Raw genomic sequence first — 22,245 nt, 5'->3', positions numbered from 1 at the left:
ACGCTGGTATGGGGTATGGCGGTGATCAGGACGCTGGTATGGGGGTGATCAGGACGCTGGTATGGGGTATGGCGGTGATCGGGACACTGGTATGGGGTTTGGGGGTGATCACGACGCTGGTATGGGGTGTGGCGGTGATCAGGACGCTGGTATGGTGTATGGGGGTGATCAGGACGCTGGTATGGGGTATGGCGGTGATCAGGACGCTGGTATGGGGTATGGCGGTGATCAGGATGCTGGTATGGGGTATGGGGGTGATTAGGACGCTGGTATGGGGTATGACGGTGATCAGGACGCTGGTATGGGGGTGATCAGGGTGATGGTATGGGGTATGGAGGTGATCAGGACGCTGGTATGGGGTATGGGGGTGATCAGGGTGTTGGTATGGGGTATGGGGGTGATCAGGACGCTGGTATGGGGTATGGCGGTGATCAGGACGCTGGTATGGGGTATGGCGGTGATCAGGATGCTGGTATGGGGTATGGCGGTGATCAGAATGCTCGTATGGGGTATGGAGGTGATCAGGACGCTGGTATAGGGTGTGGCGGTGATCATGACGCTGGTATGGGGTGTGGCGGTGATCAGGACGCTGGTATGGGGTATGGAGGTGATCAGGACGCTGGTATGGGGTATGGCGGTGATCAGGGTGCTGGTATGGCGGTGATCAGGACGCTGGTATGGGGTATGGAGGTGATCAGGACGCTGGTATGGGGGTGATTAGGACGCTGGTATGGGGTATGGCGGTGATCAGGACGCTGGTATGGGGGTGATCAGGGTGATGGTATGGGGTATGGCGGTGATCAGGACGCTGGTATGGAGGTGATCAGGATGCTGGTATGGGGTATGGCGGTGATCAGGACGCTGGTATGGAGGTGATCAGGACACTGGTATGGGGTATGGTGGTGATCAGGACGCTGGTATGGGGTATGGAGGTGATCAGGACGCTGGTATGGGGTATGGCGGTGATCAGGATACTGGTATGGGGTATGGAGGTGATCAGGATGCTGGTATGGGGTATGGAGGTGATCAGGATGCTGGTATGGGGTGTGGCGGTGATCAGGACGCTGGTATGGGGTGTGGCGGTGATCAGGACGCTGGTATGGGGTTTGGGGGTGATCAGGACGCTGGTATGGGGTGTGGCGGTGATCAGGACGCTGGTATGGGGTTTGGGGGTGATCAGGACGCTGGTATGGGGTGTGGCGGTGATCAGGACGCTGGTATGGGGTATGGCGGTGATCAGGACGCTGGTATGGGGTATGGCGGTGATCAGGACGCTGGTATGGGGTATGGAGGTGATCAGGGTGCTGGTATGGCAGTGATCAGGACGCTGGTATGGGGTATGGAGGTGATCAGGACGCTGGTATGGGGGTGATCAGGACGCTGGTATGGGGTATGGTGGTGATCGGGACACTGGTATGGGGTTTGGGGGTGATCAGGACGCTGGTATGGTGGTGATCAGGACGCTGTTATGGGGTATGGAGGTGATCAGGACGCTGGTATGGGGTATGGCGGTGATCAGGACGCTGGTATGGGGTATGGCGGTGATCAGGACGCTGGTATGGGGTATGGAGGTGATCAGGACGCTGGTATGGGGTATGGCGGTGATCAGGACGCTGGTATGGGGTATGGAGGTGATCAGGACGCTGGTATGGGGTATGGAGGTGATCAGGACGCTGGTATGGGGTATGGCGGTGATCAGGATGCTGGTATGGGGTATGGCGGTGATCAGGACGATGGTATGGGGTATGGCGGTGATCAGGCCGCTGGTATGGGGGTGATCAGGGTGATGGTATGGGGTATGGAGGTGATCAGGACGCTGTTATGGAGGTGATCAGGACGCTGGTATGGGGTATGGCGGTGATCGGGACACTGGTATGGGGTTTGGGGGTGATCAGGACGCTGGTATGGGGTATGGTGGTGATCAGGACGCTGGTATGGGGGTGATCAGGATGCTGGTATGGGGTATGGAGGTGATCAGGACGCTGGTATGGGGTATGGGGATGATCAGGATGCTGGTATGGGGTTTGGGGGTGATCAGGACGCTGGTATGGGGTATGGAGGTGATCAGGACGCTGGTATGGGGGTGATCAGGGCGCTGGTATGGGGTATGGAGGTGATCAGGACACTGGTATGGGGTATGGGGGTGATCAGGATGCTGGTATGGGGTATGGCGGTGATCAGGGCGCTGGTATGGAGGTGATCAGGACGCTGGTATGGGGTATGGGGGTGATCAGGACGCTGGTAATGGGGTATGGGTTGATCAGGACGCTGGTATGGGGTATGGCGGTGATCAGAATGTCAATGATCAGCACGCTGGTATGGCACCAATTAGGACACTGGAATAGTAAATGGCAGTGATCAGGGCACAGGTATGGGGTATGGAGGTGATCAGGGCACAGGTATGGGGTATGGAGGTGATCAGGGCACAGGTATGGAGGTGATCAGGGCACAGGTATGGGGTATGGAGGTGATCAGGGCACAGGTATGGGGTATGGAGGTGATCAGGGCACAGGTATGGGGTTTTATTGTGAACTTTGGTGACACTGAGGTGACGGGTTGGCTGCACTGTTTCTTTACATTACACTGGGGTGGCCGGCGCTGCAGGCAGTCAGTGAACATGCACTGGGAGAGGTTGCTGTTCACTCACAGGCTGCAGTATCGGTTTTCTCTGCTACTACAGCTGATCTGTGTGAGAGCAGAGAGAACTAATCTATACTTTCAGTTTGGCATCTTTACAATATGATTGGACACAGCAATCATGTGGTAAAACACCATGTGATCTTCCCGACAGAGCAGTAATGTGATTGGCTGTGGTTGGGTGAAATGCCAATCACCAGGCTCCCGGGTGCGCGCACTGTGAGCCGCACACAAGCCTCGGATGTGGGACGATGTTAGAAACATTCAGCTGCCTCGGCCCGCATCCCATCCAGCCGTTTATGTACATGGGCTGGACAGGAAGCGGTCAAAGGGGCCAACAAACCATTCCTTATGGAAGGCAGATGGAGGAGGAGTCTTCATCACTTAAAGACCACCCCCATTGCTTTATTTAAAGACAAATGCTGGCTTTGGTTATGATGTAGTAGCAGTGTAGTAGTAGTGGTGGTGTCTACTCCAGTAAATTCCAGCTGCCCGGGGGCTGGCCAGGTATGGTATGTACAAAGCTACACTGGTGTAAGTTAAATGTCATGCACACCTATCGTAGGAAAGGAGCTGCAGAGCCATGCTGCCCACCATCACCAGAGCCGTTTATTGCTGCGCAGACTCGGGTTATCAATGCCAGTGTGGAATATAGACCTCTGCTGCACGGAAGAAATTGTACAAAGCCGCAGTCCTTACACAAGCAGTACAACATGTGTATTTATTAGTAGGTTAAACCAAACATTCCCTAGATTCTTCGAGACTGACAAAGTAACATAATAAAAAAACAAAAACATAATAATATACACTGAAGCAGCCCAAGCTGGGGCCCCACGGTGCCTGCACACATCAACGCATCGCACCATGTTGGAATGGGAGCCACACAATGACCACGCCCGTCCGAAGTCGCCTCCCGTGACACGCCATTTGTATCACTGCAAATTGTGGATCATCTCTTCCTTAGCTATAAGATGTGTCGTCTTGTTTACTAATGCCATCAAAGAGTTCAGTTTCTGGGACCAGTCATTCAGGAGGTCGTTGGGGTCCTTCGGCCTCTGGAAGTTGATGATGCCAGCCAATCGGTCCACCTTGGCATAAATGGTTTTGTTCACCACTAAGGTAGAGAGGAACTCTTCCGATTCCTGAAAACAACAGAAACCATCACAGTTCAGATATCACAAAATGCCATTGTAGTACTTCCTGAATGGGTTCAGAACTCTGCCTGCTGTTTATGGTCACATGCTCAGATATGGAGGCTGAAGGGACAGTTATTGCAGAACAGACAGTTAATGTGACCCCATCGTCCTCTTCTGCTGTTATGAAAAATGAGACTCATCTACCAGCACATGTGCCTGTAAGCCCGCAGCGATTTCCCCAGGGTGGCCCCTGCGAGGACACTTCCTCGCAGTATTATGTTCTTTTGGGTTTTACAAGGCATGTCAATGCACCCCAAGCTGGTGAACGGCACGCACCCTTTCCTGACAACCTGCAATGCATTGCAGGTACCCCTCAACAGACCAGTGAAGCTTCCATCCTGCCCTGAATAATGAAATGAGCTTTAATTTAACCACTTGCCCTCAGGAAGGTTTTACCCCCTTCATTTTTTTGCTATTCAGCACTGAGCTACTTTAACTGGCAGTTGCGCTGTTATGCATCACTGTACCCAAACAAAAAATTTTTTTTTTTTTTTTTTTTTTTACACAAATAGAGCTTTCATTTGGTGGATTTTGATCACTGCTGGGGTTTTGTTTTTTTTATTCTTTATTAGATACATGAAAAATTAGGTAAACGAAAATGAAGATTTTGAAAAAAAACAAAAAACGACACATTCTACTTTTTGTTATAAAACATGTTTATTTTTTTGGATATTTTTCATAAATTTAGGCCAAAATGTATTCTGTTCCATGTCTTTGGTAAAAAAAAAAAAAAATCCCAACAAGTGTATATTAATGTGAAATTTATAGCGTCTACAAACTATGGTATATACACACACGAGATAGGACGCTATACTGGTAACCGCGGTGATCAACAACTTATAGTGTGGCGGACAATCTGGCGCTAGCTTGGAGGTACACACTAACCGACAATAGTGACACTAAGTCAACGGTCACACCGCTGAGATTTAAAATTGTGCAATTTGTGTGCAATTTCAGCGAGAGTGCTGAAGACTTTATAGCTACTTGTAAAGATTTTCAACGATCTCTTGCAATTTCCATTATATTCTATGTATGTGAAATCCCAACAAAACTGCAGAAAAAGTCATGCAGGAACTACTTTAGAAATCGCGCTGCAGCAAATCGCACACGTTAAGACACGGACATTCAGTAGATGCAATTTCAAATTCCCAAATCACACCAGTATGACCGGTCACTAATGCAGTGATCAGAGCTAATACTGTACACTGTCACTGTACTGACACTGGCTGGGAAGGGCTTATCATGGGAAATCAAGGGGTTAACTGTGAGGCTAACCATGTGTAATATGTGCTGCTTATATTGCAATCTTGCTCTTTTTTTTCCTGCTTTTCAGGGAAAAGAAACAGCAAGATCGCTCTTCTGTTTACACAACAGAAGACTCTGGGCTGTGATTGGACACAGGCAATCAGCATGTTTCATCCAAAATTATTGGCTGAAACCTGTTGTCTAAATCATGCGGCGTCCAATCACAGTACGTGTTGGCAGGGGGACACATGCGTGTGCCCACAGAGGTTGAAGATTCCAGTCATGTCTTGTCACGGTCACATGCCGCTTCGCCGCAGTAAATCTACAGTGGCGGGGGAGTGAGTGGCCAAAGAAAATATGGGCAGCACAGCGGCTTAATGGTTAGCACTTCCGCCTGGCAGTACTGGGGTCGTTGGTTCGAATCCCAGCCATGGCACCACCTGCCTGGAGTTTGCATGTTCTCCCTGTGCCTGCGTGGGTTTCCTCTGGGTACTCTGCTTTCCTCCCGCACTCCAAAGACATTCTGGGAGGATAATTGGCTCCTGTCTAAATTGTCCTTAGTATGTGTATGTATGAATGTGAGTTAGGGACCTTAGATTGTACACCCCTTGAGGGTTATGGACTGATGTGAATGTACAATATATATATGTAAAGTGCGGAGTACATTGACAGCGCTATATAAGTAACTGAAATAAATAAACGAGACATGCAAACTGCACGCAGCACAACCAAAGGAGAGTGCAGGAGATAGAGGATGAGCACTTACCACTGGCTGCTCCACAAGGCCCATACCACCCCCCAGACACGTATTCCCGATTACTCACATCGACAGAGAGATCCAGCAGCTGGGCCATTCGTTTCATTGTGATCCTGGTGTAATACTTCGCCATGATCCGAATGTTCTGTAAAGGAAGACAAAGCAGGCCATTAGACAGACGGCCCCTCCCATCCCACCAGAATCAATGCACCATGGGAGGATTAGTGGAGACGGCTGCCCTCATCTATCACTAGCTGCCGAAGAAGAGCGTCAGACGGAATTATTAGTGAGCAGCTAAGAGGACATGTCAGGACACGACGACGGCTGATATATACACCCAGCCTAGATAGACTGCTGTGCAAGGACTAATAATGAGCACAGAAAGGAAAGTATTAGTATTCCTTCTAGTGCCAGAAAGGGAGTGGGTGTGCCTGCTGGGACTTTTAGTGCCACAGAGGGATTTCCAGAACACAGGGCGGTCGTGTAGCACCATTGCAGCATTCAAGCAGCAACTCCGGTATCATTACCATGTAAAATAGTCATTGCTCAAGTACTGCCTTACCTTTATTAGGTGTCAGTGCACAGCGCCGACCACAAACCTCACCTCCTGCCTGCCTGAAGGGTAGTCACGTCTGTCATTCCCATCCCTACACATACATCCAGGAAGTGCCTGGCCCTCTCCATGGCTCCAGAGCGCACAGACGCAGCACATTCATTCTGCTGGCTACATCACTCTGCGGTGGATTTACTACAGGCAATCAGACTGAGCACTCTGCAATTTTCCCCAGAACTTCGTAAATGTGGTTTCCATCATCCAATCATGTGCACAATGCTGTTTCCGTGAACCCGATTGGGTATTCTTTACTTAGTGAAGCCTCACAACATTTTCTAATGAGTACAACTGCATTGCAAAGTGCACAGTCTATTTGCCTTTAGTAAATCCACCCCTGTGCTTTCTTAGCTGCTCCAATGCTGCCAGGATTTGCTCTGCAGTATCAAAACACCACAATTAAACCTACGTGTTCCACTACGCGATTCTTCAGGTCCTTCCAGTGCTTTTCGCCTTCCTCGGAGTAGCTGAAGACATCAGTAGCCACACTGTCCAGCGAGCCCTCCCTCAGCTCCTTGCTGTACTCCTCGCACAATGTGCTCCATCGCATCAGCTCCATGGTGGTGAAGAGCTTCAGCAGATCTCTGGGAGAGGACAAATCACACAATAGAAGAGATAGTCAGCCATCTTTGCTGTCTGATGTCAAGTCACATGACCCAACCATACAAGTCGTACACTGCACCGTTGTGCTGGCTACAAGAGAAAGGAAGGAACCATCATTCACTAGAAGATGAAAAACTAAACCACTAAAATGTCATCTGCAGCTACAGTGTAGCAATTGAAGATCTCTGGCACTCTCTCCCATTTAAAACATCACCTTAATACCTGGTTAGGGCCCTTTTCACATGGCGGGTCCGTTTAGATCCACCTGTCGGGGTTTCAGGTGGACCACCTACCTTCTAAAAGAAAAAAAAAAAAAAAGGGAGGGATCCATCTTTACATTTAGATGGATCAGAGGATAGTTATTTCTAAACGGACAGCTGAGTCCACCCACGGAGCACAGCAGGCTCTCTCTGTCCATTCTGCAGAAACTGAGAACTGTTATCTGCCCGCTCTGCGCCAATCAGCAGGGGATCTGTGAGTGGATCCCCTGCTGACCGGGTTGGAGTCTGCATCATCTGAAAGGGGCCTAACGCCTGGTACACATTTTTGGTTGGAGGGCACTAAAAACGTGCTTTTACCACCCCTAACCACTCCCCCCTCAAGCTGCAAGGGCAGTTGACAGGGTTGTATATATGCTGCAGCTGTGATACTGTGAACCTCCCTCCAAACATGACCCATTAGCTTAGAGGAGGCTATGCAGCACCCACGCATGGCAGTGAGGCAGGAACATGATACCTCCTCATTGCCTGTCAAACACCCCCTGAAAGAGATACACCACGGATACCTCTTCAGAGGGCTAGAGAAGCGCCAAACAAGCACTTAATCGTCATATTTAAATTTTGCTAAAGGAAAGCTGCAGATGGTGTTGGGACACTTTCTCTTTGAATTTGCAGGATTTTGGTCAGTATGTCTGAAACCTGTTTGGCTTTTAGTATTTTTGTTTTAAATTCAATGTCAAGCTATTATTATACAGGATTTATGGCGCCAACAGTTTGCTCAGCACTTTACAATATAAGGGGAGACAATACAGCAACAATACAAGAGGGTTAGGAGGGCCCTGATCCTAGGAGCTTACAATCTAAGAGGGAGGCTTACAGACCACACTTCTAAAGCTTAGTGTGGCTGAATGTTTTGTGGATCATTATAAAAAAGGCCTCTCAGTCACTGTGAGAGGTTTAGTACCCGACCACATCGGTGCGATTTGGGAATTGAAATCACGCTTGAAATTGCATCTAGTGAATGTCGGCGTGTTCACCTGTGCGATTTGTTGCGGCGTGATTTCTAAAGTAGTTCTTGTATGACTTTTTCTGCAGTTTTGTTGTGATTTCACATACATAGAATACAATGGAAATCGCACTGCAAATTGCAAGGAGTCGTTGAAAATCTTAACAAGTAACAATAAAGTCTTCAGAAATCGCGCTGAAATTGCATACAAATAGCGTGATTTTAATTCGCAGTGGTGTGACCAGTGACTTAAGGTGTAAAGCGGAGTTCCACTCACACTGTAAGAAAAAACACAAAAAAAAAAAAAAAAAAAAAAAAAAAAAAACTGTAGCTGCTGACTTTTAAAAAAAAAAGCCACTCACCTGTCCACGATCCAGCGGTGTCCTCCCCACAGCCCGTTTTACCAGCTGTGTGGTGTTCCAGACGCCAGCATCTTCATTGTGGGCACCCGGCTGTGACAGCTTACAGCTTCACAGCCGGATGCTCATTGCGAATGCGCAAGTAGCACTGCGCTTCCTGAATGGCCCCTTCATCTTCTGGGACCTCTTACATGTCCCAGAAGACTACGGGGAGGGAGGGTAGGAGGACAACTTCCGCTTCCGATCGCCTAGGTGATCTCAGCGGAAGTGGGTACCTGTCAATTTTGGGTACCCGCTGCCCCAAGGTGCCAATCCTTATGGGGGAGCGGGGGACCAGTCTTTAAAGCGTAACTTCCCCTTTCGGGTGGATCTCTGCTTTAAGTGGACCCATGTATATGCATACATACATATACACACACACACACTTACTTGTATTTTGGGATTTCCTCCAGTTTCTTATCAGTGCTTATTCTGTGGACCAGGTCAGACTGCTCATTGTCATACGGCGATAAAATCACGTAGAGTACAACACTCTTCAAAGCCTGGAGAGATAATACCCAGATATTGCGATCAGGACACAAATATGTGCAATACTTCCCTGAAGAAGCTTCCAGCATCATATATCCAATACATAGAACAAAGCTTTCACAGGGGTATCTTGATGGAACGGGTAATGACAGGATAGCAAACATCATGAAATATTATTATATACCAACAGCTTTGACCCCTGAAAATGTGGAGTATAGACGACGGGGAGATCCGAATCTGCACAAGGAAAAGCCCTGCCCCCACATTCAACACAATGCAGATACTTCAGCAACCTACAGAGGGGCGCCAGCACTGCATTGTCAGAGTCTCAAGGAAGGTGAAGCAGAGCTCCTACTTAAAGATGAGATTTTGCTTCTGTACAGAGACAAGGTGGGAGATTTACTATAAAAGTGAAGAATGCAAAATCTGGGCAGCTCTGCCTGGAAACCAATCAGCTTCCAGGTCTTATTGTCAAAAGTTAATGGAACAAACAAGGTAGAAGCCGATTGGCTGCCATGCGCCGCTGCACCAGATTCTGAGTGCTTCAGTTTCAGTAGATCTCCCCCCTAGCATATGTAACATAACCATGTGGTGCATGCTTTACCTAGGGAGGTCAGCATAGTCATGATTTGATATACACAAGAGAGTTTATGGAGCGTCCATCTTACCTGCTGCCATTTCTCGCTCTCGGCCTGGATGCAGGGGGTGTCATAGATGGCCCGGTAGTGTTTACATATGGAGAGGTAGGAGCCTTCGTGTTGATCCAGCTGAATCATGAGGTTGTAATATTTCAGCTTCAGCTCCTGCAGGGGAAGAGTTTACATTTTCAATGTAAACCAAATAACTGCAAACATATAATGTAATGAGTGAAATCAATGACAAGAGGAAGGGGAAGGAAGGAAAAAAAAAAACCTGAGAATTCAGTCAGCTCCATCTACACAGCTCTCTCTTCCCTCTTTGCAGAGACGATGGTAACATTAAAACGCCAATTCATCTGAACTCTGTTCTATGAAGGACAATCCACAAAAATGGAAGACTAACAACCCCAAAAGGACAGCTGCTACTTTCTATGCAACGTCCTGGTGTCACCCCATGCTCAGCCATTACCTCGGTGTTGTCATCCTGGAAAAACTTGGTGTTGATCTTCTTGCTTATGATCTGAGTTCGGATATAATCCTTCACTGCCAGACAAAGACGCATCTGTTCCAGAATAAACTCCACCTTCTCCTTCTTCTCCATGGAGCCATAGGTCTCCACCTGGAGCCAAACAGACAACGACAGGTGACAACCTAGATCCTGGCAACACTCCTACACTGCACACACGGTCTATCCATTTGTCCAGTACATGTAATTTAAGGGCCCGTTCACACCAGACCCGTGTTCCGTGTGCGTTTCCTGCACTGCAGTCAAACCGCACTGCCCCAGCGATATGCTGCAGGTGACAATACAATGCTAATGACATCCTAAAATGCAGGTTGCAAATGCAGTGCACCAGTATGAAACAAAATGTATCTCATCACAGCTAAAAGGTAAATTGATAAACAGACCAATGGTGTCACAATCTGGCAATAATGTCTTATACAGTATATTTGGATTTACATAATTTTTTATTTTTTTTTATTAAAAAGAACTTTACTCACTCCTCTACATTTTTTTAAAAAATCTCCTCTATGGGTTATCCAAGCATGTCCTCGATTCAGATACTCACCTGCCTATCGGATCCAGTGTTGTCCTGCTGTAATCTGCTCATCAGGTGTAGCAGCCCAGGTCCAGCGCTGTCATCAGAAGCCGGCTGCCTCCTCTGGGTTCAGACAGCTGGCCTCTGATGATGCACACTGGCCGCTGTCAGTCCTGCACCTTCGGTACGGTATGTTTGTAGGAAACATTAAAAACAAAAAATCTTAATAGAATATGTTTTTACAGCAGTGATGCTTGATTTGTAAACTATGACTATGGGCTTCTGAAGATTTGCACTTCCTGTTTTACTGGATCATAAAGTTACTCTCGGAAACTAAAGTATAACTAAAAAGGCGAAACTTCTTATTTTTAGTTTTGGATGGAGCGGACAGGGACTAGACTCCTTGTCAGGTTTTTATTGCTGTCCGTGTCCTCGTTAGGGAGATTCTCCCTCACTATTTGTCCTGTTTACCATTATCAAAAGTGAAAGTAAAAGAAAAGCCCAAATTTTAGAATGTCCCCAGAAGAGTAATAGAGGGGAAATCTTCCAATGGGGACACCAGTTCTGTTGACCTGGGGGGTCCCCAAGGAATTCCCTTAAAGCGGAGCTCCACCCAAAAGAGGAAGTTCCGCTTTAACCATCTCCTGTCCGGCCTATGTATATAAACGGCCGGATGGTGGCAGTGCAGGGGCGGGTGACCGTTTATAAACTGCCTCCCCGCCCCCTGCTTGTGCGTGCTCCCTGGGAGCGTGCAACACTGCGATCCGGTGCCGCTGTGTCCTCCGGACACAGTGGAACACAGATTGTTGTACGGGACCTCTGTGTGAGGTCCCGGTCATGTGATCACTGATTGGCCAATCAGTGATCACATGCAGAGTAGTAAGCAAGATGTCACTTCTGATATCATTGCTTACGTGTGAAATCTGTGAATGATTACAGAGGTCACAGGGCTATTCACAACAGCCTTGTACCATGTGACAAGCTGTGACTAATCACAGCTCACACAGTATTTCTCAATGGCTGCAAGAACGCAGCCAGAGAGGAGAAATGGTTTGCTTTTACAGCCTTTATGGCTGTAAAAACAATCAGTGTAAAAACAGGAAGTGAAGGTAAATCTTCCCCAATGGGACACAGATGGCAAAAAAATAAAACTGGCTGCAGTTATAACTCTCCATTATTCTATCCAGAACGGAAAAAAAATAAAGTTTTGCCAATAGTTCTACTTTAACCTGAGACGGACAAAGTCTCCCTGGATATCATGATCCTATGTAACGTGAGCCATGCACACAAATGACTTGCTTTTGCTGTTTCTGTACCAAGTAATAACGGGTATCGGACTACTTGTTTATGTGTGTCATACCCCTGTGAGGGTGAAGCTGCCCTTTCCTCCTGAAAACTCATTTAAATATTTGGGGGAAAAAAAACTAAATAAAAAAAATGTATGTCTTTAGTTTGTCAGTTGAGCTGACGGATGTATTTTTGTACAGTAATTGTTACCTGTACACACATCCTCAATGACAAGGTGACTGGATATTTCTGTATTGACTCCTTATTACCTGAAGCTCCTGCAAGATGGAAGCGGCTTCATTCACATCACTGCTCTTTTCCTTTATACCTGCCAGGGTCTTGGTCAGCCGAGCACGCTCAATCTCTACATAGATCTAAAAAGAGACAAAAAGCAGCACAAACTGAACAACCAGACACCAGTCACAGTTATGAGGGCAACAAGGGTAAAGAGAAACAAAATGTCCCTGTTAAGATTTGGTCCAGGGGAGACAAAAGAACCCAACCCCCTCCAACATACTGGGGGGAACTGCGACCCATTACCTTACCGAGTGCATACAACAGGTCACAGAAAACTTTAGAAGCCGAGTAGAATGATCTTCCCGCTCTCACCTTTCCTTCTGTAACCGTCCGCAGAGTATCAATTAGGCGCAGCTTGATATCAAGGTCTGTGATCTCCTCCACATACTTGCAGCATTGCTGGACCATCTTAGCAACGGCCTGTCATAAAAACAACAAGAGAGGTAAGTTGTGAATCCTGGTGCAGGCAGGAGATCTGCTATTATGTATGTAAGCAGAACGAGAATGAAAGATCAGATTGGGTGCTGCAGGAAATCTCTGATGCAGGGAGGAGAGCTATGTGAGCGTCCAGTGGGCGGACCGCTGTCTCTCACCTGTTTCAGCTGACTCCTCCTCTTGGACAGAAGCGCGATATTCTCATTCAGCAAGTCCCACTCCTTGGCTTCATAACACATCTTCACAATGGCCACCAGGATACGGGAAGTGGACACCATGTCAGACGCCTGCGGAACACAACACACATCAGCGTCACAGGAGTAACAAGAAGAACAAAGTAATTCAGCAAATGTGCCGCATTCCAAGATGTCGCTAACCTCCCTTCTAGTCCCAATAAATCCAACAACAGCAAGCCCAGTGGATGCCCTGACACATACTGAATGGTCAGAGATCATGCCCAGCACCCCATGTGACAACAATGGACTGATCACAAGGTACACAGTGTCATCACATGGGAGAAGAGGAGGAGGAGTTACATGCTCCCCCTGTCTAGAAGGGCACAATATTAAGGGCAATTTATAAGATATTGTATTCTGATACTTAATACTGGGTGGAGCTATTGCTTGTGACGTCATCACGCACGATGTAACTGCTATTTCTATGATGATAAGATCTTGATGTTTTTAACAATATGAGTGGCTAGTATGATTTCAATAAATTGTGTACAGTTTTACACTATAGGGTTGATTTACTAAAGGGAAATAGACAGTGCACTTTGCAAGAGCAGTTGATCCAGAGCTGAGTAAATGAGCAGAAGCTCGGCTGACTTCCATCATTCTATCATATTCAAGCAAAAATGCTGGGTTTTTTTTCCCTTGTAATTTCCCTTGTATGTGATTGGGTATTGTCTGCAAAGTGAATTTGTACCGTATTTACGAATCTCTGGAGCAACGGCACTTTGTAAAGCGCACAGTCTGTTTGCCTTTAGTAATTCAACCCCGTGTCAGGATTTCTGGTTCTCTGTGTATTTCACGGCTGATTACCTTGTTATTGGACGTGGCGTTTTGGTGGCGGTATGTGGAGACCTGGAGGCGGCACATGTTCCCCAACAGATGGTATATTGACGCACCGGCTCATGGGACTCTTTATGCACAAAGGGCCCACTTGCTCTGGTAAGAGTCCTTTATATTCGAGGTGGAGGGACACTTTGGTGTTCAGAGCATTCAGCCAACAGGACCTTTCTCACTCCACGATTCACAAGTTGGGACATTTTGTTTTCCTCGTTTGGGGCAAATATTCTTATTCTATTCTACATACTTAGATTTAGAGGTTCGATTCACATATTAGGTGAATGTTTTAGCACAGCGATGTGGATTTATATTTTGGCAATTTAGCTCATTGTTTCTGGCAGCCGTTATTTGTGATCTGTTTGTTTAACATATTGATCAATATACATGTATGAAATCCTGGAACACGGACAGCTCCGTGTGAGCTCACCTCCCCCGCCATTTCTAGGATAATGGACATGTAAGTCTGACGTATCATCAACTGTCTGATACCCAACATTGGGAGGACACCACAGGGTGGCTGTATGGCCAACACTCACCGTCCGGGTCTGCTTCTCCAGGGACAGCAACGTTTCCACCACCTCCTGGAGTTTTCCCTCCTGTGGGAAGAAGAAAACAATGATTACTATACATGGAACAAGAAGATGGAAGCCAACCACTACACCACCCCCCAGAGGTCGGCTCCATCTACACTCCGTCTATGGGAACGAATACAGGGTAAGGGATATGACTGCAGGATGAAGGCCAGGAAGAGGGAACCACACACCTGGAATTGGGGATCAGACCCCAAAACCTGGAACTGGGGATCAGACCCCAAGAAGAGGGAACCACACACCTGGAATTGGAGATCAGCCCCAAAACCTGGAATTGAGGATCAGACCCAAAGAAGAAGGGACCACACTCCTGGAATTGGGGATCAGACCCCAAAAACCTGGAATTGGAGATCAGACCCCAAGAAGAAGGTGACCACACTCCTGGAATTGGAGATCAGACCCCAAGATGAAGGGGACCACACTCCTGGAATTGAAGATCAGCCCCAAAACCTGGAATTGGGGATCAGACCCAAAGAAGAAGGGACCACACTCCTGGAATTGGGGATCAGACCCCAAAAACCTGGAATTGGGGATCAGACCCAAAGAAGAAGGGAACCACACACCTGGAATAGGAGATCAGAACCCAAGAAGAAGGTGACCACACTCCTGGAATTGGAGATCAGACCCCAAGAAGAAGGTAACCACACTCCTGGAATTGGAGATCAGACCCCAAGAAGAAGGTGACCACACTCCTGGAATTGGAGATCAGAACCCAAGAAGAAGGTGACCACACTCCTGGAATTGGAGATCAGACCCCAAGAAGAAGGTGACCACACTCCTGGAATTGGAGATCAGACCCCAAGAAGAAGGTGACCACACTCCTGGAATTGGAGATCAGACCCCAAGAAGAAGGGACCACACTCCTGGAGTTGGGGATCAGACCCCAAAACCTGGAATTGGGGATCAGACCCAAAGAAGAAGGGACCACACTCCTGGAATTGGGGATCAGACCCCAAAAACGAAGGGACCACACTCCTGGAATTGGAGATCAGACCCCAAAAAGAAGGGAACCACACACCTGGAATAGGAGATCAGACCCCAAGATGAAGGGGACCACACTCCTGGAATTGGAGATCAGACCCCAAGAAGAAGGGGAACACACACTCCTGGAATTGGAGATCAGACCCCAAGAAGAAGGGACCACACTCCTAGAATTGGGGATCAGACCCCAAAAACCTGGAATTGGGGATCAGACCCCAAAACCTGGAATTGGGGATCAGACCCAAAGAAGAAGGGACCACACTCCTGGAATTGGGGATCAGACCCCAAAAACCTGGAATTGGAGATCAGACCCCAAGAAGAAGGTGACCACACTCCTGGAATTGGAGATCAGACCCCAAGATGAAGGGGACCACACTCCTGGAATTGGAGATCAGACCCCAAGATGAAGGGGACCATACTCCTGGAATTGGAGATCAGACCCCAAGAAGAAGGGACCACACTCCTGGAATTGGGGATCAGACCCCAAAAACCTAGAATAGGAGATCAGAACCCAAGAAGAAGGTGACCACACTCCTGGAATTGGAGATCAGACCCCAAGAAGAAGGTGACCACACTCCTGGAATTGGAGATCAGACCCCAAGAAGAAGGTGACCACACTCCTGGAATTGGAGATCAGAACCCAAGAAGAAGGTGACCACACTCCTGGAATTGGAGATCAGACCCCAAGAAGAAGGTGACCACACTCCTGGAATTGGAGATCAGACCCCAAGAAGAAGGTGACCACACTCCTGGAATTGGAGATCAGACCCCAAGAAGAAGGGACCACACTCCTGGAGTTGGGGATCAGACCCCAAAACCTGGAATTGGGGATCAGACCCAAAGAAGAAGGGACCACACTCCTGGAATTGGGGATCAGACCCCAAAAACGAAGGGACCACACTCCTGGAATTGGAGATCAGACCCCAAAAAGAAGGGAACCACACACCTGGAATAGGAGATCAGACCCCAAGATGAAGGGGACCACACTCCTGGAATTGGAGATCAGACCCCAAGAAGAAGGGGAACACACACTCCTGGAATTGGAGATCAGACCCCAAGAAGAAGGGACCACACTCCTAGAATTGGGGATCAGACCCCAAAAACCTGGAATTGGGGATCAGACCCCAAAACCTGGAATTGGGGATCAGACCCAAAGAAGAAGGGACCACACTCCTGGAATTGGGGATCAGACCCCAAAAACCTGGAATTGGAGATCAGACCCCAAGAAGAAGGTGACCACACTCCTGGAATTGGAGATCAGACCCCAAGATGAAGGGGACCACACTCCTGGAATTGGAGATCAGACCCCAAGATGAAGGGGACCATACTCCTGGAATTGGGGATCAGACCCCAAAAACCTGGAATTGGGGATCAGACCCCAAGAAGAAGGGACCACACTCCTGGAATTGGAGATCAGACCCCAAGAAGAAGGGATCACATAAACCTGGAATTGGAGTTCAGACCCCAAGAAGAAGGGACCACATAAACCTGGAATTGGGGATCAGACCCCAAAAACCTGGAATAGGAGATCAGACCCCAAGGAGAAGGGGACCACACAACTGGTATTGGAGATCAGACCCCAAGAAGAAGGGACCACACACCTGGAATTGGAGATCAGAACCCAAGAAGAAGGGACCACACTCCTGGAATTGGAGATCAGACCCCAAGAAGAAGGGACCACACAACTGGTATTGGAGATCAGACCCCAAGAAGAAGGGACCACACACCTGGAATTGGAGATCAGACCCCAAGAAGAAGGGATCACATAAACCTGGAATTGGGGATCAGACCCCAAGAAGAAGGGACCACATAAACCTGGAATTGGGGAACAGACCCCAAGAAGAAGGGACCACATAAACCTGGAATTGGGGATCAGACCCCAAAAACCTGGAATAGGAGATCAGACCCCAAGGAGAAGGGGACCACACAACTGGTATTGGAGATCAGACCCCAAGAAGAAGGGACCACACACCTGGAATTGGAGATCAGAACCCAAGAAGAAGGGACCACACTCCTGGAATTGGAGATCAGACCCCAAGAAGAAGGGATCACATAAACCTGGAATTGGGGATCAGACCCCAAGAAGAAGGGACCACATAAACCTGGAATTGGGGATCAGACCCCAAAAACCTGGAATAGGAGATCAGACCCCAAGGAGAAGGGGACCACACAACTGGTATTGGAGATCAGACCCCAAGAAGAAGGGACCACACACCTGGAATTGGAGATCAGAACCCAAGAAGAAGGGACCACACTCCTGGAATTGGAGATCAGACCCCAAGAAGAAGGGGAACACACTCCTGGAATTGGGGATCAGACCCCAAGAAGAAGGGACCACACTCCTGGAATTGGAGATCAGACCCCAAGAAGAAGGGATCACATAAACCTGGAATTGGAGTTCAGACCCCAAAACCTGGAATTGGGGATCAGACCCCAAGAAGAAGGGACCACATAAACCTGGAATTGGGGATCAGACCCCAAAAACCTGGAAAAGGAGATCAGACCCCAAGGAGAAGGGGACCACACAACTGGTATTGGAGATCAGACCCCAAGAAGGAGGGAACCACACTCCTGGAATTGGAGATCAGAACCCAAGAAGGAGGGAACCACACTCCTGGAATTGGAGATCAGACCCCAAGAAGGAGGGAACCACACTCCTGGAATTGGAGATCAGAACCCAAGAAGGAGGGAACCACACTCCTGGAATTGGAGATCAGAACCCAAGAAGGAGGGAACCACACTCCTGGAATTGGAGATCAGACCCCAAGAAGAAGGGACCACACACCTGGAATTGGAGATCAGAACCCAAGAAGAAGGGACCACACTCCTGGAATTGGAGATCAGACGCCAAGAAGAAGGGGAACACACTCCTGGAATTGGAGATCAGACCCCAAGAAGAAGGGGAACACACTCCTGGAATTGGAGATCAGACCCCAAGAAGAAGGGGAACACACTCCTGGAATTGGAGATCAGACCCCAAGAAGAAGGGGACCACACTCCTGGAATTGGAGATCAGAACCCAAGAAGAAGGGGACCACATAAACCTGGAATTGGGGATTAGACCTCAAGAAGAGAGGACTGTACACACAAGAGGAGTTAAAATCTTCTTTCTGCCCATGACCCCACTGGGGAGATTTCCCCTCAATTTCTGTCCCTATGACACTACTGTGGAGATTCCCCCTCACTTGCTGTCACTGTGACATCATTGTGAAGATTCCCCCTCACTTCCTGTCCCTGTTACATCATTGTGAAGATTCCCCCTCACTTCCTGTCCCTGTTACATCATTGTGGAGATTCCCCCTCACTTCCTGTCACTGTGACACCATTGTGGAGATTTCCCCTCACTTCCTGCCCTGTGACACCATTGTGGAGATTCTCCCTCACTTCCTGTCCCTGTGACACCATTGTGGAGATTCTCCCTCACTTCCTGTCCCTGTGACACCATTGTGGAGATTCTCCCTCACTTCCTGTCCCTGTGACACCATTGTGGAGATTCTCCCTCACTTCCTGTCCCTGTGACACCATTGTGGAGATTCTCCCTCACTTCCTGTCCCTGTGACACCATTGTGGAGATTCTCCCTCACTTCCTGTCCCTGTGACACCATTGTGGAGATTCTCCCTCACTTCCTGTCCCTGTGACAACCTGTCTATGAAATGTTGGGTGTGGTTGTCACAGGACAAGAAGGATCAGACACCGACATGCACATTGTCTGAGAATCTGACCCCTCACCCACCCAGAGATTCTCTATCACAGGAGTGGTACTACAACCCCCAACATAGCCTCCCCTATCCTAAACCCTCCTACAACACAGCACATGCTGGGCCTTGTAGTACCACAGACAGGACGCCTGGGCCACGTGCGGCCTAAAAAACCCCGGACTGGAGTGACTCAGCCCCCCTTCCTGCCCCTCTCACCGCTGCCAGCTTCTCGCACTCGGGCAGCCGCTGGTCCACCGTGGCGCTGTAGTCCACCTCCATCTTCACGATGCGGCCATCGCTGCGCTCCGTGTCCTCGGCCATGGCGGGAGAGCGGCGACACCGACTGACAGAACTGAGCCCGGGGATGACAATGGAGAACAGGGGGAGCACAGGCACCGGGGAAGACAGCCCGCACCGACGTCACTTCCGTTCAGAAGGACACTCTGTGTGACTGAACGATTTCTATCAACAAGCTTTATTTACCATGAGACAAAGTAACAGAATCCTGAGGGAGGGGGTGAAGGTGTGAGAAAGGTGTCTTGTCAGAGGTGTTACTTGATGTGAGGAGGAGGGATGCTTGGGGGTCCCGGGGCTGTAGGATAATAGAGGTTATTATTGGCTACTATGGGTCCTTGTGGGCTACTGAGGGCTACTATAGATTACTATGGGTCATTGTGGGCTACTATAGATTACTATGGGTCCTTGTGGGCTACTGAGGGCTACTATAGATTAGTACGGGTCATTGTGGGCTACTATAGATTACTATGGGTCCTTGTGGGCTACTGAGGGCTACTATAGATTAGTACGGGTCATTGTGGGCTACTATAGATTACTATGGGTCACTGAGGGCTACTATAGATTACTATGGGTCACTGAGGGCTACTAAAGATTACTAAGGGTCACTGAGGGCTACTATAGATTACTATGGGTCATTGTGGGCTACTATAGATTACTATGGGTCACTGAGGGCTACTATAGATTACTATGGGTCACTGAGGGCTACTAAAGATTACTATGGGTCACTGAGGGCTACTATAGATTACTATGGGTCATTGTGGGCTACTGAGGGCTACTATAGATTACTATGGGTCACTGAGGGCTACTATAGGTAACTGAGGGCTACTATAGATTACTATGGGTCACTGAGGGCTACTATAGATTACTATGGGTCACTGAGGGCTACTATAGATTACTATGGGTCACTGAGGGCTACTATAGATTACTATGGGTCATTGTGGGCTACTATAGATTACTATGGGTCATTGTGGGCTACTATAGATTACTATGGGTCATTGTGGGCTACTATACATTACTATGGGTAACTGAGGGCTACTATAGATTACTATGGGTCATTGTGGGCTACTATAGATTACTATGGGTCACTGAGGGCTACTATAGATTACTATGGGTCACTGTGGGCTACTATACATTACTATGGGTCACTGAGGGCTACTATAGATTACTATGGGTCACTGAGGGCTACTATAGGTAACTGAGGGCTACTATAGATTACTATGGGTAACTGAGGGCTACTATAGATTACTATGGGTAACTGAGGGCTACTATAGATTACTATGGGTAACTGAGGGCTACTATAGATTACTATGGGTAACTGAGGGCTACTAAAGGTAACTGAGGGCTACTATAGATTACTATGGGTCATTGTGGGCTACTATAGATTACTATGGGTAACTGAGGGCTACTATAGGTTACTGAAGGCTACTATAGATTACTGTGGGTCACTGAGGGCTACTATAGATTACTATGGGTAACTGAGATATACTATAGATTACTATGGGTAACTGAGGGCTACTATAGATTACTATGGGTAACTGAGGGCTACTATAGATTACTATGGGTCGTTGTGGGCTACTATAGATTGCTATGGGTCACTGAGGGCTACTATAGATTACTATGGGTCACTGAGGGCTACTATGGGTAACTGAGGGCTACTATAGATTACTATGGGTAACTGAGGGCTACTATAGATTACTATAGGTAACTGAGGGCTACTATAGATTACTATGGGTAACTGAGGGCTACTATAGATTACTATAGGTAACTGAGGGCTACTATAGATTACTATGGGTAACTGAGGGCTACTATAGATTACTATGGGTCATTGTGGGCTACTATAGATTACTATGGGTCACTGAGGGCTACTATAGATTACTATGGGTAACTGAGGGCTACTATAGGTCACTGAGGGCTACTATAGATTACTGTGGGTCACTGAGGGCTACTATAGATTACTATGGGTAACTGAGGGCTACTATAGATTACTATGGGTAACTGAGGGCTACTATAGATTACTATGGGTAACTGAGAGCTACTATAGATTACTATGGGTAACTGAGGGCTACTATAGATTACTATAGGTAACTGAGGGCTACTATAAATTACTATGGGTAACTGAGGGCTACTATGGGTAACTGAGGGCTACTATAGATTACTATGGGTAACTGAGGGCTACTATAGATTACTATGGGTAACTGAGGGCTACTATAGATTACTATGGGTAACTGAGGGCTACTATGGGTAACTGAGGGCTACTATAGATTACTATGGGTAACTGAGGGTTACTATTGGCTCCTATTGGTAACTGACGGATACTATGGGTGACTGGGGTGTACTATGGTTACTATGGGTTACTGGGGTTTACTATGGTTACTATAGGCTATTATGGGTTACTGGGGTTTACTATTGTTACTATAGGATACTATGGGTTACTGGGGTTTACTATTGTTACTATGGGTTACTGGGGTTTACTATTGTTACTATAGGCTATTATGGGTTACTGGGGGTTACTATGGTTACTATAGGCTATTATGGGTTACTGGGGTTTACTATGGTTACTATGGGTTACTATTCTGGGTGGTGTTATAGACCGGTCCTATTACACGCTGTACAGGTGTCCTGATTTGTGGCGGACAGTCCTCGGCAGTAATCTCCCAATGCCATTTCTGTGTCCACCATGCCTGGCAGTTTTCCGGATGAGAGTGAGCAAGTACTCTAGTGTTGTTCTTTGTTCACCCCTGACTTGTATTCT

At 47.8% G+C, this 22,245-nt stretch overlaps 1 protein-coding gene across 1 annotated transcript; it reads right to left on the bottom strand.

Annotated features, from left to right (window-relative positions):
* Positions 1-3,329: 3,329 nt before the first annotated feature.
* On the bottom strand, positions 3,330-19,619 carry PSMD12 (proteasome 26S subunit, non-ATPase 12). The gene is made up of 11 exons (XM_089661464.1): positions 19,413-19,619; positions 14,463-14,522; positions 13,015-13,143; positions 12,734-12,841; positions 12,394-12,498; positions 10,267-10,416; positions 9,828-9,962; positions 9,061-9,173; positions 6,855-7,029; positions 5,903-5,980; positions 3,330-3,779 (listed from the first exon to the last, which is right to left on the bottom strand). Exons 1-11 carry the CDS (start codon positions 19,515-19,517, stop codon positions 3,570-3,572), a joined length of 1,368 nt encoding a protein of 455 aa, XP_089517590.1. The 5' UTR covers positions 19,518-19,619; the 3' UTR covers positions 3,330-3,569.
* Positions 19,620-22,245: the final 2,626 nt, after the last annotated feature.

Source organism: Staurois parvus, unplaced genomic scaffold (genome assembly GCF_062004578.1).
Source record: "Staurois parvus isolate SC_StPar_1 unplaced genomic scaffold, SC_StPar_1.0 ptg001344l, whole genome shotgun sequence".
Classification (NCBI taxonomy): Eukaryota; Metazoa; Chordata; class Amphibia; order Anura; family Ranidae; genus Staurois; species Staurois parvus.
Note: the sequence above shows the minus strand (reverse complement) of the source record. Positions and strands in the feature narration are given on the sequence as shown.

Excerpts from the sequence above, each read along its gene's own strand:
- PSMD12 (XM_089661464.1), bottom strand. The coding sequence starts at position 19,517 with ATGGCCGAGGACACGGAGCGCAGCGATGGCCGCATCGTGAAGATGGAG. Across the intron at positions 9,174-9,827 it reads AGAGCGAGAAATGGCAGCAG|GCTTTGAAGAGTGTTGTACT; the intron begins GTAAGATGGACG and ends TTATCTCTCCAG. Across the intron at positions 3,780-5,902 it reads TGCTGGATCTCTCTGTCGAT|GAATCGGAAGAGTTCCTCTC; the intron begins GTGAGTAATCGG and ends TGTTGTTTTCAG.